This window comes from Ixodes scapularis, unplaced genomic scaffold (genome assembly GCF_016920785.2).
Source record: "Ixodes scapularis isolate PalLabHiFi unplaced genomic scaffold, ASM1692078v2 PGA_scaffold0__279_contigs__length_252992795, whole genome shotgun sequence".
Taxonomy (NCBI): Eukaryota; Metazoa; Arthropoda; class Arachnida; order Ixodida; family Ixodidae; genus Ixodes; species Ixodes scapularis.
In genome coordinates, this window is record NW_024609835.1 from 139,464,822 (window position 1) to 139,486,657 (window position 21,836).

At 44.4% G+C, this 21,836-nt stretch overlaps 1 protein-coding gene across 1 annotated transcript in view; it reads left to right on the plus strand.

Annotated features, from left to right (window-relative positions):
• Nucleotides 1-21,836, plus strand: part of LOC8035700 (unconventional myosin-Va) — an 81,307-nt gene that overhangs the window by 12,544 nt on the left and 46,927 nt on the right. The window contains exons 6-15 of the mRNA XM_029988006.3: nucleotides 254-410; nucleotides 2,184-2,409; nucleotides 2,988-3,095; nucleotides 4,399-4,520; nucleotides 10,214-10,479; nucleotides 10,934-11,015; nucleotides 11,138-11,278; nucleotides 13,986-14,192; nucleotides 15,211-15,342; nucleotides 18,722-18,906. Coding sequence (XP_029843866.2) covers nucleotides 254-410; nucleotides 2,184-2,409; nucleotides 2,988-3,095; nucleotides 4,399-4,520; nucleotides 10,214-10,479; nucleotides 10,934-11,015; nucleotides 11,138-11,278; nucleotides 13,986-14,192; nucleotides 15,211-15,342; nucleotides 18,722-18,906 — 1,626 coding nt within the window. The remainder of the gene's footprint in view (nucleotides 1-253; nucleotides 411-2,183; nucleotides 2,410-2,987; nucleotides 3,096-4,398; nucleotides 4,521-10,213; nucleotides 10,480-10,933; nucleotides 11,016-11,137; nucleotides 11,279-13,985; nucleotides 14,193-15,210; nucleotides 15,343-18,721; nucleotides 18,907-21,836) is intronic.

Below are 21,836 nucleotides of genomic sequence, written 5' to 3' on the forward strand. Positions count from 1 at the left end.
AACTGGAATCAGGGGGTGGGCAACGTTTCGGAATTTTCATGTTACAGGTATTTAGCCAGAAAAATGGGATGGGCGGCCTCTCGGGGGAGGGTGCCTTTACGGGATTTTACGGTACTTTTTTTTTTTTTCGGGAACTCTCTGTAGATAACTGTTTTTGCAGTTTCTTGTCACTAAAATTGAAACATGTTCATCCTAGCAAATCTTTCACAGGGAATGCTTCTGGCTTGTTACTAATTGGGTGCAACTTTTTCAGAGAAAACATGAACCAGTCTATTATTGTGAGTGGGGAGTCTGGAGCTGGCAAGACAGTCTCTGCCAAGTATGCCATGCGGTATTTCGCGACTGTTGGGGGCTCGTCCACAGAAACACACATTGAGAAAAAGGTCCTGGCGTCCAATCCCATCATGGAGGTTTGTGCATTTGGCTTGCTCCGTGTGGTGGCATGATTTGTTTTTAACTTTGGACCTGTAAGAAAATTAGGGACTTTATTAAATGCTGTGGTGGTGCTTTGCACTTCAAGTAAGGGGCTGAACAAGACTGTTTTATATCAAGTACTGTTTGCATCTTCCATGCAGATACTCAGTGTCTTTAAAATCTATATTTGATATGCCAATACAAGATGCAGTCACAAAATTTATTTTTAGCCAACGGAATGGATTTTCACGATATACCCATGAGAGACTGGCAAACCCCACGGAAATTGTACTGTTGAGACCAGTTATAACGAAGTCGACAGGAATGAAAAATTGCTTCGCTTTATCCACTTCTTTGTTGTATATGAACTCGTACGAATAACATGAAAAAAAAAGATAACACGGGTTGTCACGAGCACATGTTTATCGAGCATGCAGAAAGGGGTTGAGGCTTTCCTGCATGCGTCTTTTGCTAGATCTGAGTAGCTTTTTTAACTGCCAGAATTTCCGATCGAAAGGAGATCCTGTTACGTACGGACCGTGTCGACAGCTGTGACGACCCTGCGGGGGACGCTGGCGGTGGACGGCATACTTTACGTTTATGCGCACTCCGTCGAGGATGGCACGCCCTTGATTCAAGAAGATTGCCTTCGTCTTCCCCACCAAGGTGCCAACGATGCCGGGACTCTCCATCGTTGAGCGGCGATGATTCGCCGAAGTAGCGACTTGAGCGAAGTAGACTTTCACTCAAGAGCGACCTCACCGACCAGACGCCGACACAAATCACAAAGCAAACAAAGAAATACACACAGCACAGAGTTTGTGCTCAAGCTTGGTCGTCGGTATAGAGAGCCTAGATTTAAGAGATGGGGCAACTGCTTGATCAAGGTAACATTGTTTGTGGGCCGCATTTGCAAAAATGAGCTGCAGCATACCAGGAGTCAAAACTCAAAAGCGTTCACCTCCTACAAACGTGTCCGCCTCTCCGCCCAATTTCCTCGCCACACTGGTCCCGCGACGATTACATGCAGGCATACTTGCTGCTCCCTCTTTTAAATCTAGGCTCTCTGTCATCTCCACCGGAACGTTGTTGCTAGCGCTTCAAATGTCCGTACCTAGATGCCATGACGGCTTCTCCTTGTGCGATGCGGTAAAGGCGCTTCCCATATAAGGAGTGGGGAGCAGTGAAGTTGCAGAGACTGCCGCCGGCAGCCTTTCCAGCATCTTCTGCTGCCTGTTTTGGGTGGCTTCTTGGCCGTGGCAGCAAAGTGCGGCAGTCCGACTCTTAGTAACTTTTCAAATTTATTATTTTTTAAAATCACTAAATTTCTCTTCGCTATATTTGCGGGAGCCGCTCAATTTCCTTCACTAAAAACAGGCACAAATGCATTGAAAAAGCGCAAACTGGAATGGGAAATCGAGATTGCTTCGCCGTAGCCGCTATTTCGTTACAACCCACTTGGTTATAACTGGTCTTGACAGTAGTTATATTGTAGTTACGTTCATTCTCAGCAGTTCTGTGGTCTTTTTTCTAAATTTTTTTGATAGACAAATGTACCCCCGAACATAAAATATTAGAAGCCCTTTACTGTTTATTTAACTATCTTGGATCTATATCAGGAGTCTCTTTAGGCAGTTTCTGTCCTGGATTGCGTTGGTTAGTGTCTGGCTCAGGAAAGGGGGGAGGTCCAATTGAAATGTTGGACTCTGTCTTGGTATAGAACCTAATTTTTCTGGGTTGACCTCAACCTATCTTTTTTCATTGGACAGGCCATTGGCAATGCCAAAACGACTAGAAATGACAATAGCTCTCGTTTTGGAAAGTACATTGAGATCGACTTCAACTCGAGGTTCAACATCATTGGTGCGAACATGAGGACCTACCTCCTGGAGAAGTCTCGCGTAGTGTTCCAAGCACCAGAGGAGCGGAACTATCACATCTTTTACCAGCTCTGTGCATCCGCCGATCTGGATGAGCTTCAGGATCTCCAGCTTGGTTAGTGCTCTTTCCCTTTTTCTCTCTGCAGTTTGTTCAAAGTGGGCAAGTTTTGCAGATGCCAAAAGAAACATATTTGAATAAATTGCACCATTCTGAAGCTTCTCATCTGCTTTGCTTTCCTAAATAGCTTTTTAGAATGCCACAGTTTTTTAGAATGCCACTAGCTTTTCGATTTTGGTGCATGAACAGTTGGGCAGAAAATTGATGCTGGAATTTAGTTGGACAGTTATTAGTCAAAGTGAATCAGATGGGCCAAAAACCATTGCTAAAGGAAAAAAGAAATTGCACACCTCCAGGAATGAATGTTTCTAATGACTAAAGTGAGTTTGTTAACATAATTTCTCAACAAGAGCAGAATTTGGATGCCACAACTCATTTCTGGCTCAATGTTGAGTTGCGAGTTGTACCTCATTTTCCTTAATGCCACCGCAGAAAGTCAAGTTCGCATTTTTTCAAGTTCCTGAGCCAGTTTGAGACCGCCCCTGAATATGTTGCAAACCCCCCTTGGGATCGCAACCCATAGTTTGGGGAACACTAATCTAAATCTTCAGACTTTCCCTTTTTTTTTTTGACAGGAGATCGGACCACATTCCACTACACCAATCAGGGAGAATCTCCGACCATTCCTGGTGTTGATGACGCTCATCACTTTCAAGTCACACGAAACGCATTCACACTGCTTGGTAAGTTTTTATTGTCCTTTATCTTTCCCTTCATAGTCTGGGGACGCAGCAGTTGGAACTTTTGCTATTCTCCAGTTGTGGGCATCTTATTTACCTCTTGTCTAATTCTGATGTCAAAACATCGATGCGCCGTGACCTTAAAATACATAGTTTGTTTTTTTGTTCTACACCCTTGTTTCTGCGTGCAACACTAATGTGAAACCCAGACAACGGCAACACACTAAATCCTAACGAGGAGTTCGACACACAGTATTGGGACACAGGCATATAGTTATAGACGCTTTGCAGCAGCTGTGCATGGACGCTGCCATAACTGACCTTCAGTTTTTGTTTCCTCCTATTCCGTTTATTTCACTTCATCATTACCATAGAAGGCCATGTTATTGCCACATTAGATTCAACTGTGTCCTTTTCTAAAGCATCGGCCTTTGTAGAAGATCGTCAACTACCGTTTCAGTTGCTCGGCATCTCGGTAAGACAAGAGAAGGTCACCAATGGCGGCTGTAATTTGGCGCGTGTGCAAAGCGTCTATAGAAGTTGTGTTAGTGGAGGCTAGTTAACTACAAACTAGCTTTACACTTTCTTTACACTTCCCTCAACTGGGTTAAACTCTGGCTTGTGAACAATCTCCTTTCTTTCCTGACTTCAGCACTTTCAGCAAAATCTCTATCGGCCATAAAAGTTTGAGAGTGTTCCGAGTTGAATGCTAATGCCAATACACTAAAATGCTTCAAATGGCCGAGGGTCATTTTCCAGGGTTCATTTGGTACTTTGTTACATTTACTGAGTTGTTTGCTGCCTCTTTATTTATAGGCACCAATAGAGACCTGTTGCAAAATGTATGACGCGTGACGGCGGGGGATTTCGGGAACCCTCGGTTCAGATCACATGCTTTCTCGTTGCTCCTCCGCGACTGCACGCAAGTAGCACCAGCAACCGCCAGCAGCCTTCGCAGCCATCCGCCATCCTGCCCATCCGCCGGAACGTTGTACGTCGTTGGCGGCACAGTGGCAGCGTAAATGCATCACGACGGGTGAAACTATTCACTCCTTTGAATACGTTGTTCGTCGTAACTTACCTTCACGTCTGGCAGTGTCACTTAATCCACTTACTTTTCACCGCAAACGTGGTAGGGTTCAGCTGGGTTCGACAAAGCGTTGGTGCAGCAGACGACAGAGCCGGTACAAAGGAGAGGGATGAGACAGGGGCAGCCTTGCAAAATAGCCCTCTCTCCCATTACTCGTCGCACAGCGCGTGCGGGCTTTTGGGATTTTCTGCAAAGGGTCTGTTGTTTCTTGTTCAGGTTTCACGGAAGGGCAACAGCAAATGATCTTTCGAATACTGGGTGCCATCCTACACCTGGGCAACGTTGATGTGGTCCAGGGAGGAGAGAGAGGTGATGACGCAGAGTCCTGCGTGGTTCAGGTGACCTCCCTTGCACATTCACTACTCGCGTGAACTTTGGATTTCCCACAAATTATGCACTATCTTGTGAGCTCCTCACTGCAGACACTTTTCAACATTCTGCTAAGGGTTCACTAAAAACAAGCAGAAGCTGTCGATTGTCTGAACTCTGGGGCTTCATAGAGTCAAAATTTTGTTATTTTGATGGCTGCAAGGTTTGATAAATTCAGCCAAACTAAAATTTCCAAATTTCTTGGGTACTGAGAAATATTTATCTCTGCCTGTGGCAACCAGAGAAAGGCAGGCCACAAGATTGGGCTGCATGTGCAAATAAGCAACCGAAAATCACACAACCTTCGGAACGTGCAAAGATCATTTTATGACACCTAAAAATAATGTGGGCATTTACTGCACAAAAATGACAATATGGTTCCGCTACAAGCATATTTTCAATTTTTGTTTGATAGGTGCCCATGCTTGGTTCATTTTCCTGCAAATAGTGTGAAAGATTTTCTTTCAATTTCCGTTTTGTTTTTGTGCACATGTGTTCGAATCTTCGAGGATGAGAGATGGGTCATTGTCATGAGAAGCAAAATGTCACCACTCTGCCATGGAAATCAGGGCCCGTTTGCTCGAAGCACTAACCGCGGCTAAAGTTAGCCGCAGTACCTAGGAGAGGGATTTTCAGATCACGTGACTGGCTCGGTAGGGATGCCGGGAAACATGGCGGTGCCCCAGTGAGTGAGCGCCGCTCGCTTTGGAACTAATATGTCGTTGTGGTTGCAATATCGGGCGCGTTAGTCAGCAACAAATGGTGCAGGAGGCTTTCGCTTTGCCTTACCTCACTTAAACTGCAAAGCATGGGCAATGACATCGCCGCATGTTTTAGATAGTGTTTCGATTCTGGGCACTCCTAAGCCTAAATGAGCGCGATAATTGCCGGCATAGCAACGTCTTTGGAAAGCGGATTGTTGATAGCAAACAAAAGCAGACGGCGTCCCAACAGACCTTTTTTCTAAATTATCCAAGCACCGAGGTGCATGCTACGACTGTAGTTGCACGCGTCGCATGTGCTGGCGTCTGCAGTAGTAACCGTTCTAAAGGAAAAAGTAAAAAACAAATCTTGCCTTGCACGTGCGTTCGTTAAAGCCTTGTTATGATTATTTACTTCAAATCTTTTATAAGAGGAAGGCCAGTGCACGTGGACCGTAGAATTACACTTAAAGCGTTCCCCTCGCGATGCTTGGATAATTTAGAAAAGGTCTGGGGACGCTGTCTGCTTTTGTGTGCTATCAACAATCCGCTTTCCAAAGACGTTGCCATGCCGACCATTATCGTGTTCATTTAGGCTTAGGAATGTCCAGAATCGAAACACTATCTAAAAAATGCGGCGATGTCATTGCCCATGTTTTGCGGTTTAAGTGAGGTAATGCAAAGCGAAAGCCTCCAGAATTATTCGTTGCTGACTAACGCGCCCGATATTGCAGCTACAACGACGTATTAGTTCCAAAGCGAGCGGCGCTCACTCACTGGGGCACCGCCATGTTTCCCCGCATCCCTACCGAGCCAGTCACGTGATCTCAAAATCCTTCTCCTAGGTACTGCGGCTAACTTTAGCCGCGGTTAGCGCTTCGAGCAAACGGGCCAGAAAGCCAACCAAGTTCTGACTTGCAAGTTGCAACTTGTGGTTGCAAGAACTCTCACTGCCGCTATGGTCTTTACAATGCAACATGGCACAGAGTCATCAATAAGTTTAGAACTAGGATAGTTCTAAGTGTGCACATGTATGCAAACCCTCCCTTTTTGCATTGTAAAGAACATGTAGTGGCCGTGAGAGCTCTTGCAACTTCTCATGCTGAAAGTCAGAACTTAGTTAGGTTTTCTGACTTCCTTCACACAGTTTCAAGATTTTGCTCTCATAACTTCACATCCCTCAAGGTTTGCACATCTGTGCAATCCTTTAGGGGACCAAACAAAAAACATTTTTCTAGTATATTTTCTGAATATCTGGATTCTCGAGGCTTTATTTCGACTTTTGAGCACTATGTAGTCTTACAGAGAAAACTGTTATGGGGGGCTGCCCACCACTGGAAATGACATCTGTCGATGACGTAATTGGTGCAGTAGGGCATAGGGTGTTCGTTGTTCATGTTGCCAAATTTTTGAAAAAGATTGCCCACCGCCTGCTAGAATCAAACCTGGGTCTGCTGCATGCAAAGTGGAGGCTTTACCACAGAGCTTTGCCACAGTGTTAACAACCCGCTTTATACTTGGGTTTTTGTAGTACCCAGTAAAGAAGCATTTGCACCAAGGGGGAATCGAACCCAGACCATTTAGATTATTATGCGAGTGTTTTTCCAGCATGTCACGACTCATCACCGTGAGTTGAGGTGCTGTTGGGTGGGAAAGCCCTGCGGGGCATCCGCTCTGTTCGGCAGATCGCAACTTGACACCCTGTCACAAGTTGTTCAAACCAGGGCTGGCGCCGGTATCTCCATTCCAGGGATTGTTATAGAGTGGTGCATGCCATACGTTAAGCCAGTCGCTAAACTAACCAATGAAGAGCATCGAAAGCGTGGACACCACACATAGAATTGCCCAGTGATTTGCTAATCATTATTTTAGCTGGAAGAGCAGTTGATGTGCTATCTACCTTTCTAATAAATTTTTGTCTTGCTCTTTTCATTTTATTTTTGAGGTCTGCAAGATTGAATTGTGATAGGAATATGCAACATACCTCTCAAGTTGGTTTGAATTGAAGAACCAAAGTTTTAAGGGAAAATGTCTTGCATACAGTGGTGGAACTGCTGCGCCAATTGTGCCAAACTGCACCAGAATGAATAGCCTGCTACATGCTGCTCCAAAGGCTGTATTTGTGCCCAATTTGCACCATGTCTGCATCGAAAGGGAGCCGTTTCCAAAAAGGAAACTGAAAGTGTCTGGCACGTGACATTGTTGGCGATGCCACTGCAAATTAAGAAAGTAGTTGTTTTTTATGCCTAAGTACTATGTGCAAAGAGTAGGGCTTTGGGAATATTCTAATTTTCTAATAGTACTAGTTTCAAATAATACGTTATTTGATATTCGTTTCCAAATGAACTGCGATATTCATACTTTTCGACGTGTTGATTGCGGTGGGTTTGCCCCCTTGAGTGCCCTTCTCTTCAAGCATAGGTGCACTGCGGAGAAGCAGTACCCGCGGAGCAGACATAGTGATTTCGTGACTTTCTTTGCCGCATCGCAGCTTGCGCTCTTGGCAATGAACACACCTTCAAACTAGTATGGTGCATGCTCGTGCCTGGTGTATTAAAAAAAGAAACACTCAAAAAGACAGGAATCTTTTAGACTGTTAATATTACATTGCAGTAAAATCTTCAAAATTTAATTGTGGCTGTTATGCAAGGGTATGTTAGGCAGCGATATGCTAAAAACCTGTGTTCATTATTGGTGCTTTTTTTTTTAGCAGAGCTGTTAAGGGCTAGGTTCACCAGGATCCTGTCCAGTACCAAACAAATGTCGACACAAAACTCTGGACAGCTACCGCCATCTATGAGCGACGGCGGCAACCAGACAACCGGCTTGCCGGCCTTGCTCATACATGGCGGAAGCCTTTCCAGGCTTTCTACTGTGGTTTTCACCAGAGCGGAAAGGCTGAATTTCTCTAGGCATTGTCCTATATGTTGTCCTCGAGGTCGTCCTAGAAGTCATTCTTGAGGTCGTCCTAGAAGTCATTCTTGAGGTCGTCCTAGAAGTCGTCCTTGAGGTCGTCCTAGAAGTTGTCCTTGAGGTCGTCCTAGAAGTTGTCCTTGAGGTCGTCCTAGAAGTCGTCCTAGAAGTCGTCCTAGAAGTCGTCCTAGAAGTCGTCCTAGAAGTCGTCCTTGAGGTCGTCCTTGAGGTCGTCCTTGAGGTTGTCCTCGATGTCGTCATCGATGTCGTCCTTAATGTCGTCCTAGAAGTCATCCTTGAGGTCGTCCTTGAGGTCTTCCTAGACGTTGTCCTCGAGGTCGTTCTCGAAGTCGTCCTTGAGGTCGTCCTCGAAGTCGTCCCTGAGGTCGTCCTAAACGTCATCCTTGAGGTCATCCTAGATGTCGTCCTTGAGGTTGTCTCTGAGGTCGTCCTTGAGGTTGTCCTAGGCGTCATCCTTTAGGCGTTGTAGGTCGTCCAAGAAGTCATTCTCGAGGTCATCCCGCCATAGCACAGCTTCGCTGGTCTTTCTTCTTCACCAAAGTAGAAAGGCTGAAAGTTTTTTTTTTTTTTTTTAATTCAGAATTGAAGAAAATAGTTTTATATAGGAAGATGTATAAATCCCCTCAATTAGGCATGGCTGGGCTCCTTTATAAGTTTAATTTTATGTCAAATCAATCTTTTACTTGCCATTTCAATGTAGGTACTGGACGTTCTGAAACTGCAGTCTATAAATATAGCTAGATTAAATTTAACAGCTCAGGAGTGGGTAATTAGGAATAACTTTTGTGAGTCCAGCTGATTTTTTTGTTTAAGCAAGCATGGTGTAACAGTAGTAAAAGGCGTGGAGAATGGTGCAAAAACTTGTCAATGTTCAGTTCAAAAGTATTCGGCCAAAACCACTGTTAACTTTGAATTTGCTTCGAACCCAAAATCCATTATTTGCACATGCTTAACGAAGAGTTGTCGGTTTTTGTGCGAACGGTGCTCACATCGATGACAATGAATAGCTAGCGCTACTCGTTGTAATCGGTTAGAGTAGCTATGTGCTCTGCTTAGCTGCTTTATGAACATCAGCAGGTTGAATATGAGCGAGGACAGTGTGAGACGCATTCAACACAGAAGTGTCTATTTGATGTTGAACTCGTGACAGTTGCCTCATTGTGATGCAAACCCTCTACAAAGTAGCCAAGAACATATTTCTACATCACGTACAGACCGAAGACACCATCAGTACTCCTGATAGGTTAATTGAGACATCTAGAAAATTGCTGGCATATGATTGTTCAATAAATAAATAAATATCTGTAGAGGCCAGGCCCTCTGTAGACTTAACACTTCAGTCTCCCAATGCTCAAACTACTGCAGTTTTTCTTTGGGCTAACTTTAGAAGAGATTGTATAAACCTTTCTGACATGAAAGCTCAAAATTGTCTGCTCCAAAAATGGGAATCTGTGCCCCAAAACCCATTTGTCTCTGCTACAAGAGCTGTTCCAAATTGCCACTTGTCAATCCTACCACTGTGCATGTAAACAAAAGAAACCCCTGTATTTCTTCTTTAAAGAAACAATAGCAGAGCTTTGCATCAACACATGGTCATACCTTTTGTACCTACTATCTATTTGCTATCATCTTGGTCCTAAATGTTTTTATGGCTCACTGCCTTCTTGCATTGTAAAGAGCATAGTGGCAGTGAGAATTGTTGAAACTGCTCATGCTGCAAGCCAGAACCTTGTAGGCTTTTCTGATTTTTTGATGTAGTGGTGACATTTCGGTTCTTGTACCAGTAACCCTTCTCTCGTTGCTCCAGAAACGTGAATTTTAAATGCAAATAATAAAATACTGGTGTCATATGTTTTTTAAACCATTTGGGAGTATAGTTATAGAGCTAGGCAAGCCTGGTAAAATAAAGTAATTTTTCACAATTGGTTTTTGCTTTTCCTTTAATATACCGAACTGGCAAATTAAGTGGGCACCCTGGAAGCAGGATGTGTGACAGATTGTGACGGATTCTGCACTATATGTTCCAGCCTGGAGACCCCCACATCGAGATGATGTGTGAGCTGCTGGGCATTGACTGTGAGCAGATCGCGGTGTGGCTCTGTAACCGCAAGATTGAGAGCATGCGGGAGGTAATCACCAAGCCTATGACTGTGGACCAGGCCCTATTTGCCCGAGACGCGCTAGCCAAGCACATCTATGCTCGTCTCTTTGACTGGATTGTTTCGCGCATCAACAAGGCCCTGGCCTTCAAGGACAAAGTGAACCGGTTTATCGGTGTCTTGGACATCTATGGGTAAGCCTTGGACTGCCTTGTTCGTTGTTTTGTTGCATTTTCCCTTTTGGCACCACCTCTGACCATGGGCTTTTAGTTTCACACTGTCTTCATTTGGCTTTTTTTGAGGCTTGGATATATCGTGACAATACATTTTATATCCATAATTTTGGTTAGCGTGTATACTATGATGGGTATACTGAAGGCTAAGGAAATTAACCATAAAAAGCTGCACACACTGACGTCTCGGACACAGTGGCAAATTTATGACAATTAGCGCAGGCCTAAATAAACACAAGACCGACGCAGAACCAATGAGAGATATATAATTAGTGTTGTAGTTCGGAGAGATAATGGAAAGAAAAAAGTCTTGGGTATCCATCATAAACCTATCCAGCAACTGTCTCGTTACAATAGGTTCAATGCCTGTATTTGTTGTACGATTGTTAACTCTTTGGTGCCTTGTTGTTTCCAGCTTTGAAACATTTGAAATCAACAGCTTCGAGCAGTTCTGCATCAACTATGCCAATGAAAAGCTTCAACAGCAGTTCAACTTGGTGAGTGCTCTGGGGTTATTTTGCTGCTCAAAGCAATGTTCTAATATCTATATATGACAGTTGGGCAGTCCAATCTGCACTCTACCGTTGTGATTGATCATTTTAATGCCAATCTCCTGCAGCATGTTTTCAAGCTAGAACAAGAGGAGTATGTCAGGGAGCAAATTGAGTGGAAGTTCATTGACTTCTACGATAATCAGCCCTGTATCGATCTCATTGAAAGCAAGCTTGGCGTCCTCAATCTCCTTGACGAAGAGTGCAGAGTGAGTGAGTTTTGCTGGTGTTTATTATTTCCCATTCATTTCTTGTTGTCGATTTGTATATGCTTTCTTCTTGGGCATCAAAGCTTACTGTCTTTATCACAGAATCTGTTTTATGAGTCTTCTTTTAGGAGAAGGTTGTCATGAACGAGCATCATAGCTAGCGTTATGAACGAGTGATGTGCTGGGAGCGTTAGACATTAATACTATATATAAAGTTTGTATATAAAGTTGAGCCCCAGTGGGGCTTGAACCTGGGTCGGATACTATAGCTACTAGCACAGCTGGTCTGGAAGGGTAGAGGATTTTGTTTCAATGCAAATGGGGTGGTGAGTGCAGCAGGTTTTAGATGAAAATAAAAAAATAAAGAAATAAAAAATAAATAAATAAATAATTGAGATATAAAAAAAATAAAATAAAGCAAGTAAGTAGAGTGCGAATATCAAAATCGTTCGAGGTGAATAGAATAAAGTTTATGAATTGAATCAAACATTTTCGAATATGGACATTTCAAAAACAATTTTTTTCTTTTTGATGTAAATTAAACAGTACTCAATCAAATCACAACTGTCTTTTTTTCAACAAGCAATAACGAAAGGGTCAACTTTATTACAATAAAGAGTCACACATGTGACTGATGAGAGACAAATTTCCAATGAAAGTACACAAGTAAAGGCGTTTTGGCATCCCACAACAAAGCCGGAGATTGCGCTATCGCATCGTGCAGCCGCACTGATTTTGCGCAATCTCTTTCCGTGCGCAATAGCTATGCCGAGCAAGGCCGCCACAAAAAAGCTATAAATTAAGAACACCATAATTACTCGCATAATGAACACACTTTTTTTCTCGAAAAATTTACACTCTTTGGGGGGTACGTTCACTATGCGGGGTAAAATTTTTTCATTTACACACTTCATGCAAATGTCATATTAGGTGCCAATATGACACGGCAAGGTACTGTGGCACGTCTCCACTGATGGAGGTGCACCTACAGCTGGTTGTGGGTGCGCCACAGGAACCATGCTTTATAAATTGTGAACCTTTTTAGGGCGCTTTCGGCGTGCCTTTTGCCGAAGGAAAAGCACCCTAAGAAGCTCTCAGCACGGAGAGCAATGCAACCATTCTTAGGCCTAACCACTTCCACTCTGTCCGAAAGCGGACTACATACGACGGCATGTTTGTCGACATCAGTGCATCTGATAGGCGAAGAATGTCCGGAGCTGGGCAAATTCTCGACCCAAGCTTCATCAAGTGTGCGTGCCACTCGGTTTTAAGGCGCATTCCCACCGACGATGTAAGCAGTCGCACGATGCGACTAGATCGCATCGCAAAAAAATTAGATGGTCACACTGGCGTGCGCGATGAGTGAGTGAAACGCCTTCGTTGGCGAGTCGTTTCTCGAATACTCTCGCTCCGAACGCCGTTGATTGGCTCAGTCGCTCCGCGACTAGGTCGCATCGCAAAAAGAGTCGAGTAGCAACTGCTCAAATCGCGTCGCTTTTTGCCCGCGATGGTCGCTTTTGCGATGAAAGTGATCGCGCGACTAGATCGCATCGCCGGTGGGAACGCGCCTTTACGGTGGATCTCTTCCACAACTATGCACTTGCAGCCATTACGAGAGTGGCTTGGCTTGATTGGATTGACTTGGCCTAACTGCTTGGCGGCAAAAAAAAAAATTGGCTTGGTGGCTAGCTAAATTGAACGCACTTGAAGATTCAGTGAGCCGAAAATTGGAAGTGCATTCATTACGCGAGGGAAAAAAGCCTAAATATTGTTACCCTTTTTGGGGATGCGTTCATTATGCAAGTAAATATAGTACAGTTTTTTTTCTAATGGAGGGAGCAAATTTTACTTTTACTAGTGAAAACGGGTAGAAATAATAACAAAAAGAATGCTGGAAACTGATGAACGGGAAAATTGAGGCAGAAAATAACACGAGCCAGATATCGTTGGTTACCGAGGTCAGGCGTAAACCCATATCCGAATCCATTGCAACTTGGCTACTGCAGTGACTGTAGGAAGGACTGTAGCAAGTGTAGTGGGTAGTTTGTGGCGTTTGTGCTCACAACGATGCATGTGCCATTGCAAATTGTAGTCCTCCATCAAATCTATAGCAGCAAAGGCTCCAGTCGTGTTTGCACCACCACCACTTCACCAATTCTGCAATCCATACATTGTGGCAAGCAAAGGACAAATAGCGTTACTGCGTGCAAACAACTTTCCAGTGCTTCATACTAAAAGAAAGGCACTTATGTTGGCTTTTTGGGTTTGCCAAGTTCGAAACCATACTGGGCATTCCAAAATTCAAACGGGGGAACTCGACCACGAGTTGACACTAATCTGTGAGTTCCGCGTTATTCATAGTTTTCGAATATTCAAAGAACTCTAATACTTCAAGCAGTGACGGTATGAAGCGACTCGAAAAGCAAGCACTTATTTGTGAAGGATTCAGTGTTTTGAATATTTGCACACGTCTTGAAACAAGCAAAAATAAATACATAAAATAATCAAAATAAAATAAATAACAAAATAGAACACAATAATAAAATGAAATAAATAAATAATAAAGTAGTAATAAGAAGAGTGAAAAATCTAGCCCAAACTGCACGCAGAGCATGGTTTGTACGGTACACATTCTGTGCTCCCTGGTCTTTGTCGGCATGCTCAAGCCTGTATAATAATCCTTGCTTTCAATGGTTCTATCTGACAGGTGCCAAAGGGGAGTGACAAGTCTTGGTGTGGAAAACTGTTTGAGAAGTGCAAACAGTGGAAGCACTTTGAGAAGCCCCGGTTGTCAAACACTGCCTTCATCATTCACCATTTTGCGGACGACGTCACTTACGAGTCCAGTGGCTTCCTGGAGAAGAACAGGGACACTGTACTCGAGGAGCACATCAACATTCTCAAGGCCAGCCAGGTACAGCCTAGGTTCTGAAAAATCTGAGTTGGATGTATCCCTGCTTTCAATTTCTTTTAATTGCTTACAAAAAAAAACTTTGCTCAAATAAAGAAGCACCCCTGGATACTTGCTGAACTTTTTCATATCATCAAAAGCAAATTGGTATCTAGTTTTTTTGTTTTTTTTTGTGAAGCTGAGAATGTTTAGCAGTTAAAAAGTGATTGTTTGCAATTTTTTAAGACTGAAGCTTAGGCTAGTCAATGGAACATGCTTTCAATTGATGAGAGTGGCTCGCACAAAAGGTGACCATACTATAAAAAAAAAGTGTGCAGATAGCTGTGAGCACTCCTTTCAGCACTGTGTGTGCGCTCCTTTCTTCATGGTCATCTTTTGCCTGTGCTGTCCTCATCGTTCTGCAATTTTGTGGCAAAGTTTTTCTCGGCATACATAGCCAAGATTAAAAGGCTTATGTTCAAATATATGCAATAAAAGTATCGGGCATCCGCGAAAAAACTGAGCCCTGTTTTTCCCATCGCAGAAATAAACTAGACATTGCAGGGAGCTCAAACTCCGTCAGAACATAGCCCCAGCCTTTCGAGCAAGATGCTAAAGCTTCTGAAAATATCAATGGAAAATGGCAGCCGATGGAGCTCTCTAATACAAAGAGCTCTATCACGCCAGAAACCGAAAATGGGTGAAAATGGGCCCCATATTTTCGTTGAAAATTTCAGAAAATTAATGACTTTTGAATAAGATAACAGTTGGTGCTGAAACTTTGGCATCTTGCTCGCACGGCTCGGGCTACGTTCTGACAGAGTTTGAGATCTCCACAATGTCGTTTATTTTTGCGGAGCGAAAAATGGGGTTAAGTTTTCTTGCGGACAATCGTTATATATTCTCACTGTTTTATATTGTTTTTCTGTAGTCATTACAGCAAAATAAGTAAAGGCTATGAGGAGCTGCATTCAGTAAAGTCTGGAAAACCTGCCTCATTGGTCTAAATCCTTGCCTTTATTTATTTTAATTTTTTTTTCAGTATGAGCTTGTTGCTGAGCTCTTCGAAGATGAAAATTTGTCAAGCAAGAGGTTAAAACCCACCGTGAAGGTCTCGTCAGCACAACCAAGCTCGTCCTCTAAAAAGCAACACAAAAAGACTGTCGGTTCTCAAGTGAGCTGTTTTTTAACATCTTGCTTCAGATGCTTTGCCCAAATGCTAGTTCCCTAAAAGTAAACATATTCGGCACATCTGCCTGGTCGGGTGAGAATTAAAGTCCGAAAATGTAGCTCCAACCAAAACTCGAAAGGAACCCAACCTTTCGAAACCAACTCTGTTTAGTCTTCAAGCATGACTGAAAGCATGTGGAACAGCAGCAGCTCCTAACCTCTTCGTTTTCAAAAAAGAGAAAGAAATTAAAGATTGTAGAGCCCTTCCACTTCACGTGAAGATGGAGGACCAGCGAAGGTGTTGTTTTTTTGACGTCTAGAACGATGCCTAGAGGAAGGCGTCTCGGACGACGTCTAGGACAACCTCAAGAACATCTTTGAGGACAATGCCTAGTGGACGACGTCTAGGACAGCATCTAGGATCTCGAGGATGATCTGGAGGACGACTTCTGGGGCGACTTCTGGGGCGACTTCTGGGGCGACTTCTGGGGCGACTTCTGGGACGACTTCTGGGACGACTTCTGGGACGACTTCTGGGACGACTTCTGGGACGACTTCTGGGACGACTTCTGGGACGACTTCTGGGACGACTTCTGGGACGACTTCTGGGACGACTTCTGGGACGACTTCTGGGACGACTTCTGGGACGACTTCTGGGACGACTTCTGGGACGACTTCTGGGACGACTTCTGGGACGACTTCTGGGACGACTTCTGGGACGACTTCTCGGACGACTTCTCGGACGACTTCTCGGACGACTTCTCGGACGACTTCTCGGACGACTTCTCGGACGACTTCTCGGACGACTTCTCGGACGACTTCTCGGACGACGCCTAGGGTAACCTCTCGGACGACGCCTAGGGTAACCTCTCGGACGACGCCTAGGGTAACCTCTCGGACGACCTCGAGGACGATGCCTAGAGATGAAGAGATTAGGACCTCACGATCTCGTAATGCCAAGGAAGGCTGACTTGCTCTGGTTGCCCCCTCTTTTTGTTTTTATTTATTAATACTTGAAATGACCAATGGGGAGTTTTCTGTCAACATCTGCAGACACATTTTTTCCCAGATCCTACCTCATAACAGCTTGGCTGTAAAAGAAAAAAAAAAAAAAATTAAAAGAATTGTAAAATGTTTTTTTTTTTTTAGTTATGGAGACTGTCATCTCTTCAGCTTTCTTGTCAGATCATGGAGGCCATGTGTGTACACCGAGGTAAATGCACCCATGGACCTGTTTAGGTTTCCTGGCATATGCTACATTTGCGACGATTCAAAGAAAAAACTTTAGAAAGTGATCTCTGTGTCCACCACATGCGCGTTCACAAGGTCAATGCGATGGCCTAGGGCAGGGGTGACCAAGTTGTGACTTGCGAGCCGCATGCTGCTCTTCACGTGCTAAAATGCGGCTTGCGGCTCCCTACCCTAACCCCCCCCACACACACACACACACACGCATACACACACTCCTCCGCTTCCCTCCCGGTCACACGAGCACTTCCCCAAAAAGATCATTTATAATTGAAGAGCGTTTTAAATTGAAAGATAGGTTGTGGTTTTGTAGTCTTGTGCTACTGCTACCTTACATAGAGATGGACTGCTTTTGACTCGAATATATTAAAAGTAGTTAGGGTTTCGTTTATTGCTCAAAACAAAATCCCCCCCCCCCCCCCCCCCCCCCCCCCGCGGCTCTGAGGCTGGGTCAGCTTGGCCCTGGTCTCAACTTTTATTTTCCAGGCTTGACTGATAAGGCTGGGCCATTGCAGACCCCTAGAGTCTAAGGCAGTGGTTCTCCATTTGAGAACCACTGCCTTAGACCATTGCATTGTCTTCGCAAACGCGCATGTGGTGGACACAGAGCCCAATTTCCGAAAGACTTTTCTTGGAATCATGGCAAATCCAGCATACGCCACAGGTCCCTGGGTGCATTGCCCTCTGTGTACGCACATGGCCTCTTGACCTGACGAGAAAGCTGAAGATATGACCGTCTCCATAACTAAAAAAATGTCATCTTGACTGATAAGGCTGGGCATTGCAGACCCCTAGAGTCTAAGGCAGTGGTTCTCCATTTGAGAACCACTGCCTTAGACTATTGCATTGTCTTTTCAAACGGCCTTAGTTTCTCCTTTTTTAGTTTCTTTTTCTCTTTCTTTAAGTCAAAGAGGTTAGGAGCAGCTGCTGTTCCACGTGCTTTCAGTCTCCCTTGAAGGAGAAACAGAGTTGGTTTTGAAACGTCTGGTTTCCTTTCGAGTTTTGGTTGTAGCTACATTTTTCGGACTTTGACTGGTAGTTTTCTGTATCAAACCTGATTTCTACCTAGTTCACTGAGTCTTGCCACATATTTTGGTCACAATGATGGTTGTAAGATAAGATGTAGACTGTACATTTACAAGACCTGAGTTTGTTTCAGATGGCTTCACAATTCTCTCATAATCACAGCTGCAAAACCTTGAAGCAGCTTCTTTAGATACATTTTCATAAGACCGAGTGTGCAATAGAGTATTGTGTATGTAGATTTTGACTCCTAAAGATTAGAAAAATTCTGCCTTTCCACTCTGGTGAAGAAGGAAGACCAGCCAAGCTGTACTACGGTGGAATGAAGTAATGGCCGACTGCAAGTTGGCAAGCCAGACTGGAAAAGCTGGAAAGGCTGCCGCCGTTGCTCATAGATGGCGGTAGCTGTCCGGGGTGTTGTGTAGACGTTTATTTGCTGGCGGACACAATCCTGGGGAAACCAGCCCTTAACAGCTCCGCTGTAAAATTTTGCTTTACAGAAAGTGGGCAACATATGCACAAAAGCGCAGGTTAAAGTGGGGTGTCTGTTGAGCTGCAGGTATAGGAATTGAAATGTTTGCCATTGTGCTTTCCAGCTGTAACAAGAACTTCACATTCTAGTGAAAATCTTTAGTTTCGAAATGTGTCTTCAACATCTCTCGTACTGTTTGCATCTTCCACCGTAAGCCAATACAAGAACATGTCACCATCTTGTCTAGGATGAGTCCAATGCAGAGCGACCTAAAGTCTCTAGTTAGTTTCACTTTAAGTGCGAGCAAAGCCAAAACTGCAAACACGAGCAGGTTGCCTCGAACGATGTGCAAGCGCACGTGCTTGGCAGGGACACTAAAAGCTAGACGCGCACTCTTGTAGCTGGCTCTGCTCAGTTTCATCTAGAAGACAAGGCCTTCCCCTCCCCCCACCTAACGTCATCACTAGCAAATCCATGCAGCGTTGCCTAGCTTGCGTCAGCATCGCCGCTAGAGCGTCTTGCAGCCCTAGTACACGGCGACACCGTTGCGCACAAACCTCGTCTTCTAGGTGGTATTGCTCTGCTACACTTGCAAAGTGAAAATCTACGTAACGATGCGGCCATTGCGTTGCACCCACAGTTCCGCGACTCCCTGGGATTGCTCATGGCCACACTGAATGCAACCACGCCCCATTACGTGCGCTGCATCAAACCCAACGACCAGAAGGCGGCCTTCAGCTTCGACACCAAACGTGCCATTCAACAGCTCAGGGCCTGCGGGGTCCTCGAGACTGTGCGGATCAGCGCCGCAGGATACCCGTCCCGGTGGGTGCGAGCGGACGTTTTACAGCCTCTGCGATCAGTTCATTGTATTTGAGTAAGCATGGGCGAATAGAGGATTTTGGGTCCGAATCGAATTCGAAGCGAATAGTGATTTTGGCCAAATAATTTTGAATTGAATAGTTCGAATAGTAAAAGCAACAAATACCACAATATATGTTTAAACTATAGTTTTATATTTGCCCTTATTTGGTATAAGAAGTACTGGAGTTGTTAATTTCAAGTGTATGGAATTCGGGAGCACGAAATGGTCGGAAGCTTGCACCACCTGGCCGGAAATCCAAGCCAGAGTAAGTCAAACCCGTTTATATAGAACTCGCAAGAAAACGTCTACCAGTTCGATATAGCGGGTAATTTGATATAAAAGTTTTAATAAATATGACTCAAAAATCCACTTTCTGCTGAAATATTACACAATGAAGTAGTCTTGCATCTTCTGCTGCTTTTTTTTCATTGCATCCGTGATAACAATATTTTTCTACGCTATTGACGGACTCCAAAATGCTGAGGTTGCTGCCTTCTATATTTGCGCATTAGCGCCGAACTGTGCCGAGAGCACGGAGTACGTCCGAGCAGGAGCACCTTCTCCTGCAGAGCGCCATTTTGCTCTGTAAGTTGGCTTTCCCCCTAAGACAAGTGGGAAGCTGGCTTTTCTTTTTTTTTCTTTTTTCCGGGCAGCCGCATCAATTGCTTGGATGAAAAAATAATATTCTCTTTTGTGGACGGAGCGGGGAGAGGAAGCACGGAGCACCCTCTCTCCGCTCCCTCCACAAGAGAGAGAATAAACTTCATTCAAATCGGCCCAGCAGTTTTGCTTTAGGGCGAGATGGGGGAGAATGGGATTACCCCCTCTCCCGTCCCACCCTCCGTCGACGATGATGGAGGTGGTGGTGCCTCAGGTGACGGCTCGGAGTCCTTAAGATAATTTTTTCTTTTCTTCCAAGCAGTAAAAAAAAAAAAAAAAAAAGTTTGTGTGCTTTGCAAGCTGGTTTTCCCCCAATGTGGCCGCTCGCATTGGGGGAAAGCCAGCTTGCAGAGCAAAACGGCGCTCTTGGCAGTTCGATATATTGGTAGTGGCTGCTATTTTTGTTCGATGTAACCATAGTTTTTGCTATATATTATCACTAACATTACTGTGCACGCAAATTGTTCAAAATAAGGAATAATTCAATGTAAACGGGTTTGATATGGTCGGGTTTGACGTATTTAGAAAGGTCTAATAATTCTATATTGTTGAATAATTTTATATTGTTGAATAATTCAATATTGTTGAATACTTAAATTCGATTTGAAGCGAATGCTGAATAGAACAGAATTCCGATTGGCTATTTGTAATAACCGAATATTCGCCCATCCCTATATTTGAGTTGTTTTTGCTCAAGGATGACCCTTTACTCACATCGGATATTAGCAAAAATTGTAGAGCCCTTCCACTTCACGTGAAGATGGAGGATTAGCAAAGCTGTTATCTTTACGACGTCTAGGACGATGCCTAGAGTCGTTCCAGGTTGTTTTGTGGCCTAGAAGTTGTAAAATTAAATGTAGATTCGTGCTTGCTTGGAAGTGAGCAATGCCCGACAACGCTGTGCCACGCTTAAGACTGAAGTCTCGCAGCAAGCTTGCTGCAAGATTTCCAGATGGGAAGTGTTCTAGGGCCACCCAATAAATGGTGGCAGTGTGCTATTGTGCCTAGATTTCAGTGTTTCCAACTGCTCGATCAGGGTCACATGATTTATGGGGCATGTTTGCAACATTAGTGGCGAGGGGGAGTCAAAAGCGTCGACTGCCTGCAAACATCTCCAGGCTCTGCTCAGTCTCTCCTCTTGCTAGCCTCTCTATGCAGCAATGCACGTAAGGAACATATCTGTTCAGGAGGTGTCTGCCGTTAAATTGCGGATGCTCTCCGTGGCTTGAGTTGCTCCCTCTCTCAAATCTTGTCTCCAGTGTTCTCTCGTCAATAATCGCGAGCTGTTGCAACATACTCGTTCATATTTTACTGCAAATTTGTGAACCAGCCTTAAGCACGAAAAGCGTGACGTGACAGGTGACTTCCGACTTGAAGGTCAGAGCTAGTAGGAGGGAGAAAAACTGGTCGTGTAAGACCCACCTTTAGCACTTTGGAGACAAAGTTAACAACCACTTACCAGATTTTTTCCTCCTCTCCTATTTGCACTGAATGCATTGGGAATGCATTTAACCCCTTGCCTACTAATAACGAGTGTCACTCGTGCCGTCATTTACGGACCATAAAACCCGACCACGAGTGTGACTCGTGTTTCGGTTTCAGAGCTTGTTTTGTGAGCTCTGCGGCAGATGGCAGCACTACCCCTGTTGCTCCTGTTTATCTTGGGTTCTTTTCTTGTTTGCTTTGCCTTTTGACAGAGAGAGGGCGCTCCATTGACAAAAAATAAGCGCGCTTTTGTAAGCAAGCGCGCCAAAAACATGTCTTCGGCGCGGAGGTCTGCTTTGGCGGACGAAGATATACAAAGACTTCTTTTTGAAAGTGATGAATGCGCCAGTATTTCTGACGACGAATCCTGCTGCCTTTCTGATTACTCGGAATCCGATGAGAGTTCAACGGACAGTGAGAAAAGTGTTGAAAACGATGCGAATCCTGGAAGCATTTCATCGACTTCGGCGTCTGCACGTCAGTGGAACTGGGAGAAGAGGGACAACCAGCCTGCTCAGTTCACCTTTGTAGAAACCCCAGGTGTGTCAGCAAGGGTTCAACGCAGTCTTGGTGAGAAGACAAGCGCCTTGTCGACCTTTTGCGTGTTCGCAAGTCATGATTTTTGGGCGTCTGTCTCTGCTGAGACAAATCGCTACGCCGAACAAGAGATGGGCGACGAGGATCGTCCCAAGAAATGCTATGAAGAGCAATGGTTTGACACCACTCCGGATGAGATAAAGGCATA